This window comes from Podarcis muralis, chromosome 9 (genome assembly GCF_964188315.1).
Source record: "Podarcis muralis chromosome 9, rPodMur119.hap1.1, whole genome shotgun sequence".
In the NCBI taxonomy this organism is placed as follows: domain Eukaryota; kingdom Metazoa; phylum Chordata; class Lepidosauria; order Squamata; family Lacertidae; genus Podarcis; species Podarcis muralis.
Window position 1 is genome coordinate 37,441,582 of NC_135663.1, and position 19,470 is coordinate 37,461,051.

At 43.4% G+C, this 19,470-nt stretch overlaps 1 protein-coding gene across 4 annotated transcripts in view; it reads right to left on the reverse strand.

Annotated features, from left to right (window-relative positions):
• ZNF827 (zinc finger protein 827) overlaps positions 1–19,470 on the reverse strand; it is a 115,253-nt gene that overhangs the window by 74,758 nt on the left and 21,025 nt on the right. For all 4 annotated transcript variants that reach the window (XM_028744957.2, XM_028744958.2, XM_028744959.2 and 1 more), the window contains exon 2: positions 5,025–6,035. In XM_028744957.2, the coding sequence (XP_028600790.2) occupies positions 5,025–6,035 (1,011 nt within the window). The remainder of the gene's footprint in view (positions 1–5,024; positions 6,036–19,470) is intronic.

Here is a 19,470-nt window from a genome sequence, read left to right on the forward strand (position 1 = left end):
ATGTTTTTAGGTGTACTTTATTCTAACCACCCGCTTTAGAAAGTACATGTACCAGATCAGGCTTCCTCAAACTCGGCCCTCCAGATGTTTTTGGCCTACAACTCCCATGATCCCTAGCTAGCAGGACCAGTGGTCAGGGATGATGGGAACTGTAGTCTCAAAACATCTGGAGGGCCGAGTTTGAGGGAGCCTGTACCAGATATTTCCAGATGGCAGAAACATAACTGATCATATAGGAACTGGCACCACTTTCTCTTAATCATTTCCAGCTTTCTAAATGTGATTAAAATGCTGCTTCCCTCATAAGCAAATAATGTAAATGCCGAAGAAACACAGCATGCTTGCCAATGGAAGGTTCCATCCCATTACTTGCTGGAGGGCAAGTGGTCTACAAGACAAATTTCCCCTAATATTTCAGTTCAGCTTTATAAAAAGGTTGGGAGTATCCAAAAGCATTGCTTCACTCACAAGAAAGAGCGCGGAATATTTATGTTCACATATGTTCAGAAGTGGTCCCGCTGAGTCAATCAGATCTATGACTCTGGGAACATGGCATTACAAGATTCAAAACCAGACTTATCCGACTAAAAGTTTAGAAAGGATGTGTATATTGTAGAATAGCCTTTGCCAAAGCTGGTGCCCTCAAAATGTTTTGGACCACAGCATGTGTTGGCTGGGGCTGATGGGAGCTGTACTCCAGAAAATCTGGAGGGCACCAAGTTGGCAAAGGCTGCTGTAGAGAAACCACTATTTTTTATATATATATTTTTTTAAAGTCTAGACAGGAGTCACAGAGCACAAAGCCTTTGGATAGCAGGACATATTCCTTATCTGTTACATTCCTTCCATCTTTTAAACGACAGAGTTCTACTGAATAGTCTACTGATTGTTTTGTCCATTTCAGTATTGCATTTTTACATGGTTGCAAATCTCCCCAGGACTTTTTGGTAAAGGGCAAGAAATCTAATAAACAACAACTACAACGAGGCAGCTTTACATGCTATAGTTACTGATCTACCAGATATATGTACTTACATGAATTTTCCAAATGACTGCTACCCTTTCAACACAAAAGCTTCGGTGAACTCCACTTTCCCATTCTTCCCAGTCCATATTTACATACCATTTCAATAAAACCTCAAACAGTTTACAAAAACCTCACAACCCATTAAAATTATCCATAACAGACAATTAAAGGCAGATGAAAACACATTAACATCTACATATCTGGATACAAACATTTTAAGCAGGTGCTGGAAAGGGTACAAGCAGAGGCACCTGCCTAATGTCAACAGGCAGAGAGCTGCAAAGTGTAGGTGCTAAGAATGCGTTGTAGTAATCCAACCTGCTTGGACTACTGTGGTCAAGCTCTCCCAGTCCAGGAATAGCTGCAGCTGTCACATTAGTCACAACTGGTAAAAGGTACTACTAGCCCCTGAGGCTACCTGGACCTCTAGTGACAAAGCTGGATCCAGAAGCACCTCAGACTGCATCCCTGCTCCTTCAGGGGCAGTAGAACCCTATTGGTGCAAGCAATTAATCACTTTCTCAGACACAGGAAGCGTTTGCCCATGGTGCCTCCACCTTGCCAGGATTCAAGCTCAGTCTACTTAATGATAAAGCTTAAGACAAGGGTATCTAAAAGATCATCTCACCCCCTACATGCCCAACTGACCACTGCATTCTGCAGCAGAGGGCATCCTATGGATACTAGGCAGAAGGCCTTCTCTTATTTTTTTATAATAATTTTTATTAAATTTTTCCTTTTACAAATTCGCCATCCCATACAATATTCACAAATTTCAACTTTTTGGACTTCCACCAGCTTCTCCTCCAATCATCCATATTTTAGGCAGAAGGCCTTCTCAGTAGTGGTGCCCGCCCTGTGGAACACCCTTTCATCAAATGTCAAACAGATAAACAATTATATGAAGACATCTTAGAAGACATTTGAAGGCAGCTTTCAGCGGATGGCCCAGTCGGATGGGCAGAATATAAATAATCAAATTGTTGCTGTTGTTGTCATCCTACCATGAGGTCCACCTTGCACGATGTTGGAATTGGGTTTTTAGTGTGCCCTTTGGAACTTCCTCCCATTACATTTCAGGCAGGTGCCTTCACTATTTTCCTTTTGGCACCTATTGAAGGCATTCTCCTTTCAACAAGCCTTCTAAGTGGAGATCTTCATTCAGTTAGCCTCTGTATTGGATTTGAATTGATTTTATTTATGTTGTTCTTTTAAAATGCTTTATATAGATACTTGTGAATTTATAAAATTGTTTTTATATATGCAATTGTTTATATTGTTTTATAGAATTGTAAATCCCTTTGGGATACTTTATGTGTAGCAATGCATAAATGAAATAATTATAATGATACCCTATTAGAAAAATACCATATCTGGCTGTGCTGATGGTTCAATAGTGCTGACCCACGTTCTGTTCCTGTATTTGACTCAGTATCTATTCCACAAACATGGAAGCAGAGGAAGAGGAAGCGTGAGTGACGCTTCCTCAGGTTTCTGCAACCATCAGACTATAAATGCTAATGGTGATGAAAAGAAGCAAATTCTTCATCTATTTGAGCCATTCTTTACCCGGCCATATAGTAAATGAGAAATGCTGCCGATATAATCCTTGAGGGAAATCACATTTATTTTAATGGCAACTGGACAGGACTCATGGCTATATGAGCAGGAGGTCTACAAAAATAACAAACAAAGCTTCAAAAAAAAAAAAAAAAGAAATATACTGTGTATTTCATAAATATACAGAATGCCATAAAACTATGGTTTTGAAAAGAATCAAAGGAATGCATGGGATTTATTTCCACTGCGATTATACTCAAGTTTCTACACTCAGCTCAATTGCTCAAAATTTTCTTCTTCCCAAAACATGTATTAACGGTGACCTCTTTCTGCAAGCGGTACCATTTCTGAAGCAGTGACAAACACTGCATAGTACCGTGTGCCTAAAAAACAGCCCAACTGCTCTTTAAAAACGAAGAAGAAAAAGGTAAAGGATTATTATTCGTCTGATTATCATCTAGTTAACTATTTTCAAGTCAAACAAGGAAGCAAAGCAATGCTTCTGAAGATCAGTTGCTGGAAATGGCAGGAGGGGAGAATGCCCTTGTGCTCAGGTCCTGCTTGCGTGCTTCCCAGAGGCAACTGGCTAGCCCCTGGAGGAACAGGATGGTGGAGTAGATGGGCCATTGGCCTGATCCAGCAGGCCGTTAGGCTCCTATGAAGTGTCCAACAAACAGTCAAGTCTGTGTAAGATGTTTCCAAAGCAACACCAAAAATATGTATTTTAAACTTATTTGATTTTTACCTAGGGTTTCATAAATGGCCTGTTAATACACAATAGGCTGTGTGTGTCCTTAAGAATGTCACAACTGGACCTGAGATTCCGGAAAACATGGACTTATACAAAAGAAAATGGGTTCTCTTGGAGAGGCTCGAAAGCTATCCTGACTCTTGAAGTTATGTTAGTGGGCCTAGAAGTCTCCCATTGCCACCCAGCAAGTTATATTTTGTTTGTTTCTCCTTTTTTACTTGTTCCCCACGAAGTTTGATTTGGTTTTATTATTTTTACCCCACTTTTCTGTTTGGGGAGATGCAGATCAGCTTAAAAATACTAAAATATATGTAATGAATATTAATTGCATGCTATGGATGGTACTCCATATGGATGGTTTTATTAATTATTATTATTACTCTACTGACTAGTCTAGGCCTGGTGGAGTATCAAACTTTACTACAAGCCACTAGACCATGTTTTCTACATGGTGATGAACGTTCTCTGCAAAGTTTACCCAGATTCTGAAAGCCTGTGGCAATCTGGTTCCACTGCTCTCATTGAGCATTGCTGCTTGCTACTCCAAAAAAGTCATGGTTACTTATAAGTTTTCTTTCTTTCTTTTTTTAAAAAAGCATGCTAACAATGTTAACTTTCTTTGAACTACAACAATATTTCCATGGAAACAAAAATATGGGATGCATATACTAAAGAATAAATTAGAATTCATATATATCTCATTACTTATCATCTATGATTTAAAATGTTTATGTGTTGTTTGCTAGCAAAATTATCTTTGGGCAAACAACTGAATTCTGCCCTTTCGGACTAAAGCAGTAAAGTGATAAAAATAAGGATAGATAGATTCTACGGAGCATAATTAGGAAAAGCCTGTTCATTTTCTTCTGCCTAGTGATATGGTTAACCTCATTTGTAACAGTTAAATGTGATTTTTGTAGCATTTGTAGCACCTGCAGGCACTCCGTCCTCAAAGGAAGAAGAGAACAACCTATACGGGCTTTAAACCCCTTGCTTTGCAAATAGGCTGTAACCCTGTTCAGCCATTTGGAATCCTTGTTTCATCAAGAAGGGAGATGGCACCTTCCCCCTGACAAACATACATTCATCTGAAGCTGTGAAAAGAGCCTAAAAAGGTGGAGATGTTGTGAGACGTACAACTCCCATTATCCCTAAACACTGACCATGCTGGTTGGGGCTGATGGGAGTTGGTTCAGCAACATCTGGAAGGTCACAGGTTCCCCCATCCTTGGCCTAAAGTGTATGCAAGCACGGCCCCTTCCATGGCTGGAGGAAGCTTGCTTTTCTATTTACTATACACAAACAACTGAACAGGACGAGGAGCTGACAAGGTGAGGGAGATGTCGTATGGCGTTTGGCTGCTAGTAAAATGCATCCTAGCCTCTTTTAAGTAAAAAATCACACATTCACTGATATGTGCTATCTAACAAGAACTCTTTTATCTCCTCCCCTAAAAATGTCTTTTAAAGTATTTTAAATTCGGTTTGGATAATGAGCCCAGATTTCAGAGAGAACTGTATTAAACACCAGTTTCCTTTCAGACACGCAGGAGGCTAAGGACTCTGATCCATCACATACATTATTTTAACTGCCTTCTGCTTCATTGTGTTTCCGTAACGCACTGAAACAATGCGGAACTGAAAATGCGTACGATGCTTTAACTCTCAGCAGAATGACAGCTCATACCTGGATTAGAGGTTTTAGAACTTCTTCCTTTAGGGGCTGGGAGTAACAATAATTCCAAAGACTGCGGTGGAGTTACTTTCTCTTGCTTCATATCCGAAAGCTGCAGGGGATCTTCTGCAACCAGTGACTTTTTCTTCTCAGCCAAAAGACTGCCTGCAGCTCTTGCAGCGACCTCCTTGAGAAGGGCTGCTGAAGAAGTCATTGAGGCGAGAGAAAGAAAAGAGCTAGCTGGCGGTGGGTGGTCCTGACCAGGAGTCATGCTTCTCTCACTGACTTTCTTTGATAGTGCGGCTAAGGTGGAGCTTGCAGACTGGGAACTAAATGGCGAAGAAAAGGTTTCAAACCTGATAGGATCTTCAGTTCGAGAAAGCGACTTGTCCTGAAGGACTGCATTGGCAGCTGCTTTCAACTTTAGGATGGCTGAGTCCGGAGACAAACCGCAAGATGGCGCCGAGTTGGGCAGCCACTTGCCTTGATTCCATATAAACCGGTTGCTGGCGCCATATTGATCATTATGTTCCTGTTTTTCAGCCAGCTTTCTAGCAAGGACACTTAGCTGCTGAGCATGATGCGTAGGTGGAGAAAAGGAGATGTTTGAGCCAAGATTTACAGGGGACTCAACCCTGCCGTTAACTGCAACACTAGTGTCTAGCTTGAGAGAACCAGCCTCCAGCAGACGTCTCAGGTTACTACTCAGTGGCTTATTGGGGCCAGGAGTGTCATCTTCACATGCAGAAGACACACCGGGGGAAAGGTGTTCTTTATTCTGTAACACGTCCCTCAGAGCCTCGTTCTCAACAGCTGCTAGCTCCAGGGTGTTGCTGCTAGGAGTTGCACTCCCCAGGGAAGTGTCTGGAGATGTGGACTGTTCTTGGATCCTGTCCTCAAAGGATAATTTGAAGTTCTCCTGGACTTCTCCATAGGATGCTTCTGATGGGGTTTCCGAAGAGTTTCCAAACCAGTGATCTTCCTCACTAAGCTCACCTTCAACTTCTTCCTGCCGGGTACCATCTGTGGAGAATCAAAGGGAATCACTTTCATTTCAAGTTCTGTCCAAGTTAAGTGTATCTATAGGACTCAATGAGGTCCTATGAAGTTAACAAAAAGATTCTCAATAAACATTAGTTTGATACAACTTTAGCACCAACTATGTTACGTTTTCAGCATATGTTTAAAACCTATTTCCTCACCCAGAGATTCCAATACCATTGATACTGATTTGGCATATATCGCCAACCACAGTGTATTGCACTAAATATTGGTACTTCAATTGTAGATTGTTTCATACAGAAACCCCATGAGTTACACAATTAACTCGTGCAAATTCAGGTTTACATGGTTGGCAAAAAAATAAAAAAATAAAAAGGGGGCAGAAAGGGGGTAAGCATCCAGGAAAAAAAGACGTTGGCAATCCCACCTCCGATTGAACCCAATATGTGACTTTGGCTTTAGGCACAATCTTTGGAACATAGCCCCCACGTAAGTTGTGGGGCTTACTGTAATGTGTTTTACTATTTTTACATGCTGCTTTGGATATTGCACAAGAGAAAATTTTCAGTATGTGATATAGGAAAAAGCAGAGAACACTCATCCTTTAGGGCTTTGATGTAACCATTTGTATGCTTGACTTGAGAAATAAGGACAAGCAAATGTATTTGCAATAGGACTATCAGAGTTAGCCATTATAGCCCCATCAGCACTATGCATTTGAAGTAGTATTATGCCACTTTAAACAGTCGCAGCTCCCTCCCCCAAAGCATTCTGGGAGCTGTAGTTTGTTAAGGGTGCTGAGAGTTGTTAGGAACCCCATTCCACTCACAAAGCTACAATTCTCAGATTTCATAATTAATCCCACTTCCCAGGGACCTCTTTCTTTACTTATATTCAGACATGACATGAAATATTCTGGACCCCACCCAGAAATTGTACATAGTTCAATCCGGCATAATGCCACTTAACTGCTAAATATTAAGATTTATGACTATGTGATGTTTATTTCTAAATCATTATTATCAGGCTCCAAGAACATGGATTCATCTCTCCCTGCCCCCAGTCTAAAATAAAAAAGCAAGTCAGTTCTTCCTTGGAAGAGAAAGAAACTAGCTGTTTCATAAGATTGTAGTCTAAAGGGGGGGGGGTTAAAATGAAGAGCACTTCCAATAGAACTGTCATTTTTCAATTGAAAATTGTTTGCTTCTTTAACCACATTTTCTCATCACTGGCAGTTCTAACATATCTTCTCCCTCCCAAGAACTGACTGGCAGTGTTTAAAGGGCAGTGACCCTGGATTGCTCTTGCTCACAATAGGCATTCAGAGAGACACAGATATGACCAAGGACTTTTTTGTGCACCAGGCTGGCCAATCAAAATGCAGTAAAGAACAATAGTAACATTAAAATTAAATGGATGCTATCTCTTCTTGCCAGATATCTTTAATAGCAGGATTGCTTTAAGAAGAGAACATCTCATACAATAAAAAGAGTCATGGAAATACTATACTATCCTGAGTCACCAAGAATATTTGGGGGAAGGTAGAATCTAATGACATGAATACTGTGATGATACAGTAAATAAAAGTGGTTTAAAAAATCACTCTAGTAACATTAATGGTCGAATACCTGGATACAGAATTATTAACTGAGCCCAATTATACTTCCACCAAACATACAAAACATAAATCTGTATCAGACAATTAACAGAATCAATTAATAATAAGCAGAACTCTGAAGAACAGCAAAATAACAAGACATGTCCCATTTAGACGTTTGCTGAATTGCAATTTAAATGCTATGAGAGATCCAGTTAGTTGTTGCTAGTGTGTGGCAGGGAAAATTTTTGTTTCAAGTAGTATAAAGTGTCCCAAGTTCTAGTCTGTGGGTTGTATCCAACTAAATTATACTCACGAGTAGACCCACTGAAATTAGCAGACCTACATTAGTCATGTCTGTTAGTTTTATTGGGTCTGCTCTTCCTAGGATTAACATTTGATACAATACTGGAGCTGGAAGCCCTCTAGAACCAATGGACAAGAAGGGTGGGTCCACAGGAAAGAAGCTGCCTGTTATGGATGGGGCAAAGAGGAGAGAGGAATCATCATCCTGTAGTAGACTATGTGCTCTGCATGCAGAAGGTCCAAGGCTCAAACACTGGCATTGGCAATTAAAAGGATCAGGTAGCACATGATGTGAAAGACCTCTGCAGTTCTAGATTAGGCAGATACGTAGCCCAACCTGGTATGAGGCAGCTTCATAGGAGTTATGGACAACACCCTACTTCTTCTCATAACTGACAGTCCAAGATATACAGTGGTACCCCGCAAGACGAACGCCTCGCGAGACGAAAAACTCGCAAAACGAAAGGTTTTTTCGTTTTCGAGTTGCCTCGCAAGACGAATTTCCCTATGGGCTTGCTTCGCAAAACGAAGCGGGTCTTCTCTTTTGAAGCAAGGGGCGGCGGGGAGATCGCTTCTCCCCACCGCCCCTTGCTTCAAAAGAGGTCTGCCCCCGGACCTCTTTTGAAGCAAGGGGCTGCGGGGAGATCGCTTCTCCCGGTGCTCCGAAGCGGGGTGGGGGGGCGGGAACACTTGCCCCAGCCACCGGGCTTCGTAGCGCTGCTGCGAAGCCGGGCGGGGGGCGGGAACACCTGCCCCAGCCACCCCGCTTCGGAACGCTGCTCCGAAGCGGGGTGGGGGGGGGGCGGGAACACTTGCCCCAGCCACCGGGCTTCGTAGCGCTGCTGCGAAGCCGGGCGGGGGGCGGGAACACCTGCCCCAGCCACCCCGCTTCGGAACGCTGCTCCGAAGCGGGGTGGGGGGGCGGGAACACCTGCCCCAGCCGCCGGGCTTCGTAGCGCTGCTGCGAAGCCGGGCAGGGGGCGGGAACACCTGCCCCAGCCACCCCGCTTCGGAACGCTGCTCCAAAGCGGGGTGGGGAGGCGGGAACACTTGCCCCAGCCACCGGGCTTCGTAGCGCTGCTCCGAAGCGGGGTGGGGGGGCGGGAACACTTGCCCCAGCCGCCGGGCTTCGTAGCGCTGCTGCGAAGCCGGGCGGGGGGCGGGAACACCTGCCCCAGCCACCCCGCTTCGGAACGCTGCTCCGAAGCGGGGTGGGGGGGGCGGGAACACCTGCCCCAGCCGCCGGGCTTCGTAGCGCTGCTGCGAAGCCGGGTGGGGGGCGGGAACACCTGCCCCAGCCACCCCGCTTCGGAACGCTGCTCCGAAGCGGGGTGGGGGGGACTTGAACACTTGCCCCAGCCACCGGGCTTCGTAGCGCTGCTGCGAAGCCGGGCGGGGGGCGGGAACACCTGCCCCAGCCACCCCGCTTCGGAACGCTGCTCCGAAGCGGGGTGGGGGGGGCGGGAACACCTGCCCCAGCCGCCGGGCTTCGTAGCGCTGCTGCGAAGCCGGGCGGGGGGGGGGGCGGGAACACCTTCTGAAGGCGGGCGGGGGGCGAAAGTCTTTGTCCCCCCTGCCTGCCTTCCCAGGGGCTTTTAAATCGCCCCGGACAGCGGAGAAGTCCTCCGCTGTCCCGGGGCGATTTTAAAATGCCGCCCGCCAGCATTTTAAGATCGCCCGGACAGCGGAGAAGTCCTCTGCTGTCCCAGGGTTTTTTAAAATGCTGGGGGTGGGAAGAAAAGCCCTTGTCCCCCCCCAGCCTTCAGAAGAGGTCCGGGGACAGTCTGTCCCCGGACCTGGTCTGAAGGCGGTTTCCCTAGGAACGCATTAATTGATTTTCAATGCATTCCTATGGGAAACCGTGCATCGCAAGACGAAAAAACCGCAAGACGAAGAGACTTGCGGAACGAATTAATTTCGTCTTGCGAGGCACCACTGTAACCTGGAGGTATATGAGGCTCAAGGTATGATCTGCTGCCATGTGAGGCCAACACCTTACTGAAGGTCTGGGTTGGGTCACTGCATAGATGGGAACCATGTCTATGATGCTTTGGGTTCCATGATGAATGGAAGTGTAGTATAGTGTAATAAAATAAAATAAAACCCATCCACATACCCCACCTTGAAGAAGCCCACAGGCTACTGTAAGGAGCAAATGTTTGTTTGGGAAACATTGTTTTTTGAAGGTTACAATTTTTAAAAGGCAAAACCACCGCCTTTAACAAGGACTGGTGAACACCGAGATGAAAGCTTCACTTTAACTTTGTACTCATTCCAATAAATAATAAAGAAAAACTAGCTGTTCCCTGGTTCAGTACATTCAACAGCCTGTAATCAGTTTTGAAGCTAGAACCTAACCTGACCTCATCCTCTAATCAGCTTCTTAAAACACCACCTCGTCTCCCCAGCCCAACGAAGAGTCTCCTCCTCCTCAGAACTGTATTGAAAACCTTTGTGGGCCCTCAGAATGGACACAAGAGTACTTCAACCTCATAATAATGTTGAGCCATGAAGAATACAATGCCCTTTTAAAAAAAAAAATTAAGGCCACTCAGATTAAAACATCAATGCACTTGGATGCAAGCAACATTATTTTTTAGTGCAGCTACTCATTTAAACCTGCCAAGGTCGCCAAGGCAACCAGATTGCAGTCTCTCTTCCAGGGGAGAAAGAAGGTGCAGAGAGCACTGACTTGTAAGAAGAGTGCGCAAGCGTGTTCCATCATGCACCAGCAATATTCAGCAAAGTTGAAGAGTTACTGTGCAATCTGCGTGAGAAGAAAACCCATACCTAGTTAAATACAAAGATGAGGGAAGCCTATTTTGCTTGTTTAAAATGCACCTGGGGGATGAAAGTCAGAGGACTGGTTGGCTTGCAAACTGGACTCACCTGGAGCAGTTGGTTCTGTGGCCATTTTTGTATGTGCCTGTTCTCTGCATATGCACAATGGCCTAGACTGCACAGCACAGCATGTGACGCTGCCTTATACAGCACTAGATCATTGGTCCATATTGCCCAGCATTGTCTACTGACTGTAGGTCACCAAGGCTTCAGGCAGAGGCCTTCCTCAGCCCTAGTCCTAAGATCATTTATCTCAAGGAGGGGGAGCCCTGTTCAGCCCAAGTGCCACATTCCTTTCTGGGCAATCGTCTGAGGGCCACATGCTGCTGGTGGGTGGGCCCAGAGGTAAAAGTCGGTGGAGCCTGCAGTTTTAATTTTATCTTTACAGTACGCTAGTTTCCGCACACATTCTTTATCCAAGTGAACAAAAAGCAGTAGCCAAGTCCAGCCACACAAAAACACTCAAGGAGGGTGTGAAATAGGCAGTGCTATTTTTCTAGAAAAAGAGGTGCCAGAGCTCACCATGAACTCCTCCCTTGTTCTCTCAGAATGGCAATGGTGCCCACCTGAGAGGTGTCGGAGCTGAGTTCTTCTGAGCTCCAGATGGAAAAAAAGCATGGACAGAGAGGCCTGAAGTCCACTTTTGGCCCCTAGAGCTGACGGTCCTCCTCATTTTATTTGGACATGGCACAGATTCACTGAAGCTAGGACCTTGGGCATGCACAGGCTGTGCCACTGAACTCTGTGTGGCTCCCTAAACCAACGTGTGGGGAATTGCTGAATGGGTGGTTCTATCATGTGACAAGAGGAAGCAATGCCCAACCCTATGATTCTATTATAAGCAAATCAGTTCCAAGAATACCTCGCAAAAATAAACAAGGAAGTCTCTAAAGAAACACAGGCCAACAACTTGGTTCATTTCTTCATCTGAAAGGATGCCTTTCTACTTGATATATACCACTATCTCCTTTAGCAATCCAAGCTAACTTTCACAAAGCCAAAATATTATTGGTCACACACACACACACACACACACACACACACACACACACACTTCTAAGGCTGATAGATCAGCCAATTATCTGCTTCCCAGAATTTTATTTGTCTTCTGTTTTTTTATCTGTACATTATCAATACCTATTACAAGAAGATATCGTTTTAAATTATCAAGACAGTCTTAAATTACCAGGACAGGCTCAATGCAATTACAATTGGCTTATTAGGAAAAGCATTATAAAAATAAATCTGTACCTTTATATTAGAACGCTTACTCATAAGAAATTTATTTTCCATTACCAGAAGAATGCTGTTGTTTTGTAGGGAGTCTGTAAGTAGTTGATATTATTCTATAGTCCTGGTACACCAGGTTGCCATTGCCAATGTAATCATAAGAACTGCAGTTGCAGAAACTGTAGTTGCAGAAACTAAAACTAACACTCATTACACTTTGGCTGTGTCCTTGGACAATGCACTGCCATCCACCCATCACATCACTGCACACCTATACTATGCTCCCTTTCTACACAGTGAATACTTTCCTGACTTCCCTCAATGGGGAATACTTCTACAACCTTTGAGTGTGGGCACCTGCATGTCTAATTTTTTGACAATGTGCATCGCCAAAGAAGAGGGCAAAAAAAGGTGCAGCAGATGTGCATAAAATTTGCAGCTGCCGATTAATATGCAGAAATTCACATTTAAAAGGACTATGCTATAAAACGAAATAACAGTACATTTCACCATAGCAGGGAAGAATGTGTGGCAAAGTGCTGCCAACTGTTGATGAGCAATTTCAGGGTTCCTGATCTCCCCTTTTCTGTTTCATTATCTTTAAGCTGGACAGACCAGGCAGCCCTTCAAACAGAGGATTCCTTCAAAGAGAGGGCTGTCCTCTGCGAAGTAGAACGTGTGGCAACTCTACAGCCTGTTGGATAACAGGATTGCTACACCAGCACCCAGTTATTTGCTAAATCTCATCCCTTGTATAACCAACTGATCACTGCTCTCTGCAAGAAAGGGCATCATCCTCCAGATACCATCTTATCAGGAGGTCTCTTCTACGCTGTGCCAGAATCTGTGGCAGCAGCACCTACTTTTTAGAAGTCCTTCCTGTTGCATATCAGTCAGGCACTACTTTTATTGTCTCTTTGGCACCTGTTGAATACTTTCTTCTTGTGGTGTGTCTCTGTTTTCCCCAACTGCTGAGTAGTCATTGATTGCACAAAACGGTTCCTTTGTTCACAGCAGCCCACATGCCCACACCACCAAAGCACCCACTTTCATGCTTCTAGTTCTTTAGATGTGGGGGGCAGAATGAGGAAAGCCCTCTGATAAGACCCATGCTGCCCCTTCATGGGGTTACATACTTCTAGTGGTATGTCATGGCTGACTGCAGAGCAAAGCCCTAGTCACGTGTTGGTCACATGAAATGTTAATGTGTGAATAAAGGGAAGTGGAAAGCCCTGCATGTGACATTGTACATCCTACACTCTCACTCCCTAACTCAGTATGTTTGGTGAAGGTTGGAAGAGAGAGCTAGCTGTACTCATGTAGGGGATCCATTAGCACAAGCTGGTGTAGGAGCAATGCTGCCATGCCCAGCCAACAAAACTTAAGCGATGGAATCATACTCCGAATTGTGTGTGGCCTTGCTTTCATCAGCATTAATTATGTACAAGCAACTTATAGGAATGGACATACCACTACAGTATGTCCTCAAGGAGACAGAAAACACCACAAAACAGCTTGAGTTCTCTTTGGCATATCTAGAATCACATAAGTCTCAACTTCAAAGAAAAATAAACATTTTCCCCCTCTTGGTAAAATGGCTAGAATCCATATGTTCTAGCTTTATCTCCAAGAATGTATCCTTTAAAGTTTATATCTGTTTTATGGGTGGGCAGTGAAACTGGAGCAGTGTTGCAAGGTTTGATTATCTGACCACTTGAACTAAAAGAATATTGATCTTCCACAAAAAAGAAGTATACCTCCCTCTTTTTAATAAAAAATTGATGCATTTTAGAATAATTTCATTTTGTCATGAAGCTGGCAAAACTTTTCATTGGGGAAAATAAAATAAAAATCAACATAAAAAACCACTTGTATGAACTAAACAGTTGTTTATGGTCTCTAGTTAGGCACCATGATGTTGTGCCAACATCATTCTTATTTTATCTTAAGACTGTTTGCCTCTAAAATCTATGCAACTTACTATGAAATGCATAGAACTACAACTGTCTTTGAAAAGAAGAGGCAAAGGTACTGAGTAATGATTTGTGGCTCCCCATAGCTCAGGTGACAGAGCATGAGACTCTCAATCGCAGGGTTGTGGAATCAAGCCCCATGTTGAGCAAAACGATTCCTGCAATGCAAAGGGGCCACACCTTGCAGCAGCTTGTATTCAGCCTGTAATGTCTGGCTATGGTCTGCAATCCAAGGATAACTGGGTTGCCTGTCTTTGGGTAAATACTGCTCTTCCTGGAGCCCACACTTTTTGTTGTTTTGCCAGCACAAATAAAAATGCTTTACCATGCTTCTTTGGATACTGAAGCTCTTGTTTTCATGGGTCTATCGAATAGAAAGCTCTGTTAAAATGAGGATAAACTATAAAGCATGCCTCTAAGATAGAACCAGCACTCCAAAGAAGTCAATGCAATCAGGAAGGGGCTCTGAATTGATTTTAACATTCCTACATATGTAATAATAGTGAGCTCATTCTCTGAGTGTAGATGCTTATGTCAGCCAAATGGCCCTTTCCATGCACAAGAGGCTCAGAGATATCCTAAGGTTTGCAAGGGCACACACACACCTTTTTTGCTGGGAGGTGGAAATCAAAGAGGAGAAAAAACAAAACTGCCAAATGAGAAAGGGCTTCAGTGGCCAAATAATGCAAGACTGACTTTTAAGGCAAAGAAAGAGAACACTAGAGTAGGTGGTAAGGAAAGGAATGGGGGAATTCTGGAAAAAGACATGGCTTGAACAAAAGTCTTCCAAACTGCAACGTTCTGTTGCAGGTCCTGTGAATACTACGGTGTCCACATTTTGGAAGCTGGGGAACCAATATGGTTTCCTTTCCTTGCAGGCATCAATAAAAGCAATTTAAAGTACCCTAGCTATCACTTTCAAAAACACAAACATATGGAGTGTTGGCAGTTTCTATTAAAGGCTTAGACATCAGATAAAGGCAGAAGTAATAAAGGGAGTTTTAGGAGTCAGGATATCGCTTCTGCATTCTTTTCTGCCCTCACCCACCCCCCTGCCCTGGACTCTCGTTTTGCCCACCAATTGCTCCAAACTGTTCTGTGAGTTTCAATGTTACTTCCTCAATCCCAGAAACAAAGGGAAAGAATACTTTTCAAATTCTGCAACGCTGTTCACATACACTCTGCAGTACAATAATATAATTGATTAGGCTTATGCATATATTTTTTTGCAAAATGTCTTCCTATTGCAGAATTTGGATTATTAGTAATATTTAGGTCACAGTTCTAGGCCCTCTGGCCATGTTCCAGTGAGGTAAGGTACACCCACACTAAAAGCTTTCTGGACATTTCCTTTTCTGCAGCTAACAGCAAACCACAAGGCAATTTTTAAACTCAAGGAAATTTAAAAGTGGATTTGGGGTTTTGGCAAAAGATTTGCCAAACAGGAAGCAGCTAGGAAAAAATGTCTGTTGCAGGCACACATCTGGTATGCATGAGCCTGCGGATCACTAACTCACCCATCCTGGACTACAAATCAGTGGCTCACAACTGTTAGGATTTGGTTGTGGACCGTCAAGGTAATGGCAGATGTAGAAGACATTAGTTCTGTGAAGAGGTCATGTTGAGTAACTGGTCATAGGAATGAGCATATAGCAACCTATTCATTGCTGAATGTACTTGTGTTCAGAGAACCTGTGTTGGTACTGCATCTTCATTGGGTTCCAAGTTATTATTATTTATTAAATTTGTATACCGCCCTTCATCCGAAGATCCCAAGGCAGTTCACAACAGAAAAGTACAAAATGAGAAAACAATTTATCATCATCAATCTTTATTACGGTTCAGAGACCCAACAAATTATTACAAAACAATACACAATTCATACAACCTACCTCCAGGTTAAACAAGCATTTCGTTTAGAATATAGGGCTCATTTGATCTTGCAACCACCGATAAAAACTTTGCCACTGCTAATGTTCTAACATTTGTCCGGTCTTCCAGTAGGAACCTGACATAGTGAGCTACTGACAACATAGTTCTTGACGGTTACCACGCCTACGAAATCAAGGCCTCTAAACCACTCGGAAGGGGACAACCGAGGGGGGGCCTAGTAACTCTGGTTTCCACTCAATTGGCGTCACAGGTTATTGGGTGCTCAGTTTTTGAGCAGCTGGCGCTGGGGATCACTTTGCATCTGGAATCCAAGAGTATCATTCTTGTTTCAGCTTATATCCCACCATATACAGTGCAAACACAGATCGAGAGCACATGGCGTAAATTTCATAGTTTCCTTTATTCCCTACAAATTAAGTACCCCGGATCGCAATTTTACCTAATGGGAGATATGAATGCCAGAATAGGCTCAAATGATGATATATTGGAAATAAAATTCCCAATATTAAGAGATCTTAAAGAAAATAGTGCCCTCTTTCTAAACCCTCCCCCTCGTAGACATTCGAAAGATTGTCAAATCAACTATGCAGGTTTTTGCCTTGCTTTTTTACAATTTATCATAAAGCAACAATGTAGAACAGTGAAATTGTGTTGACCATTGTTGACCATTAGCACTGCCTTCTTCCACAAAGTGGCCAACTTAGATGTCTCTGGGAAGCCCAAAAGCAGGATGTGAAGACAACAGCTTTCTTCTTATGTTATTTCTCAACCATTTGTATTCAGAGGCATTCTGCTGCTGAACTTGGAAATAGACTTTATACCATCATGACTAGCAGTCACTGATAGCCTGATCCACTATGAACTTGTCTCATCCTTTTTTAATCTAAGTTGGTGCTATTACTACATCTAGCAAATTCCATAACTATGCACTGTGTGAAGAAGTCTTTCCTTCTGCCTTCACTGGATGCTTCCTGATTCTAGTTTTATGAGAGAGGGAGAAACTTCTCTATTCACTTTCCCCACGCCATGTCTACATAATTATATAAACCTTGGTCCCCCCCCTTACTCACCTCCCTCCCCCTAAATTGTCCTGTTTCCAGATCAGCAATATTCTTGTTGAGACTAGGCAGTGGTATAATAGCATTATGACCCTGGCAGTTTTATTTTCAATTGCTTTCCTAGCAATGGATAGTCCTGATCAATGACAAAATAGACAGGTCTTTTGATTGTAAAAAAAAGTAAGAAATTAAGTATGTTATATGAAACTACTGAACATATCTAAAAACAAAAAAAGGTTTAAATTTTATGCTTAGTTGTTCGTTCATTCAATTTATATACCTCACTCCATTTCAAGAGCTGTGAATGACAACTATGTTGTCATAAGGAGAAGAAAAACTTACGATGGGGCAAAACTTTTGTCTAAGCTGTTTCACAATTCTTAATGATGCTTACATCAGAGGTCAGGCAGAAAAAAAATACGATTTCACTTATGTGTCGGCAGTACTCAAACATTAACAGGTGACATAAGAGCACAGGCACAGCAGATCTAACAAAGCTGATTTATTGTTGCTTTCAATTGCTTTGTGCCTAGTTTTGTGAGTTGTAATGTTCACGGCTATATTTAGTATGCACTGCGCACCTGATTGACCACTTACAATGCATATGTGAGATCTCTCTCTCCTGCTCACTCGATGTACTTCAAATATGGCACTGTTCCCAGGGGTTCAGGGAAAAGGTTTCCAGTTGTCTTTCTGCCTTTAGTTTGCAAGCATACTCCTATTCCCATAAATGCCAGAGAAATCTACCTTTTAATAATTCTGATGGCCATATCACAACTTATATTTCACTGTATTAGCAATACTTCCCCAAAAGGTATGATGATACAAAGTCAAAAGGGAAGGTTTGAGATTTTTGTTTTGCTGGGCTGTGTTTTCTTCACCAAAGACAGCTGCTTTCTCAGCCCCTGAGAGGATTGCTTGGGGTTAACAAGCAGAGTCAAACAAGAGAGGATTAGGAAGCTACTAGTACTTCTAGGCTAATGCACTAAAACAGAACACTCCATGTGGAATAGGCATTGCTCACTCTTAGACATGTCCTTTCAAGGCACTGCCCCAGCTTATGACCCATGACAGAGTCAAAGGTCATATAATCAACGTATGGAGGTTGAATAAGAGGCCTTCCTCAACCTCCCCCCCCTTTTGAAACCATGAAAGGCATGAGCAAATTGAGATTTTGAGAGCATTGCCTAGCAGCGTATCTAAAAACTAACATAGAGGAACTCCTATTTCACAATACAATTTCTCTGCAGTATATTGCAAAACAGAAAGAATCCATTAGTTTCTGTGGCCTTCTAGAGATAGAACATATTTAGCCATAATAAATGTTAGTCTTTGAAGAACCATGAGATTCCAACCAGGCTTCCTACCTAGAAAAAGTATACATTTTGTGTTGTATCAGATCTGCATGATTTGTGCCCCATGTATCCAGCCCATCAACCAATATTATATGTAGGACCTGCTTTGATAATCCCTGCTTTTTCAATCCATGGCATGCAGCAAAACAAGTTTAGGTGGTACTATAATCAACTGATCCCTCTTAGATGAAGCAAACCTAACATACTACAGAAATGGAGCAGTTAAGCTAGATAACAGTAAAACATTATGGATGTAACTTCTAAAGCAGGAATGGGAAACATGTGGTCCTCCAGATATTGTTGGACAACAAGTCCCATCATGCCTGACATGTGAAGCACCAATGGACTCAAAGACGGAGATTTATGCTGGCCGTTTGGAAAGAAAAGTAGCCCTTTGATAGTTGATAGACTGTGAAAAAGGCCCTTGAAATGAAGGAAGGCATCAAATTGTGCTGACGCTGCGCCAGGCCTATTGCTGAACTGATAAAACGTAAAAGTCTGGGCTGTTGCACTTGTAACTTAGTTCTTTTATCTGCCTATGGGACAGCTCAGTTGGTTGAGCATGAGAATCTTAATCTCAGGGTCATGGGGTTGAGCAAAAAGATTCCTACGTTGCAAGGAGTTGGACGAGATGACACTTGTGGTCCCTTCTATGATTCTCGTGGTCCCTAGGTGGCTGCAAGTTTGTCTGTTCACACGACCCACTTAATCAACTGTGATCCCTGGCACCCACCAGGGTTAGTACAGAGATTACTAACAATGAAATAGCTTCAGCAATCACCTTCAATGCTGGCCATACAGTGGTACCCCGCAAGACGAACGCCTCAGAAGACGAAAAACTTGCTAGACGAAGGAGTTTTTCGTTTTCTTAGCCACTTCGCAAGACGCATTTCCCTATGGGCTTGCTTCGCAAAACGAAGCTTGCCCCGCAAGCTCCGGGGATAGCGGGGAAGCGCAGCGCGTCTTCCCCGCTGTCCCCGGACCTCTTTTGAAGCAAGGGGCGGCGGGGAGAAGATCACTTCTCCCCGTTGCCAGCCCCTCTCTCCCCGGACCCCTTTTGAACCAAGGGGCGGCAACGGGGAGAAGCGATTCTCCCCGCTGCCCCTTCCCTTGCTTTAAAACAGGTCCGGGGACAGAGGGGAAGGCGCGCGCGCCTTCCCCTCTGTCCCCGGAGATTGCGGTGCAGGCAACGGGGAGAAGCAA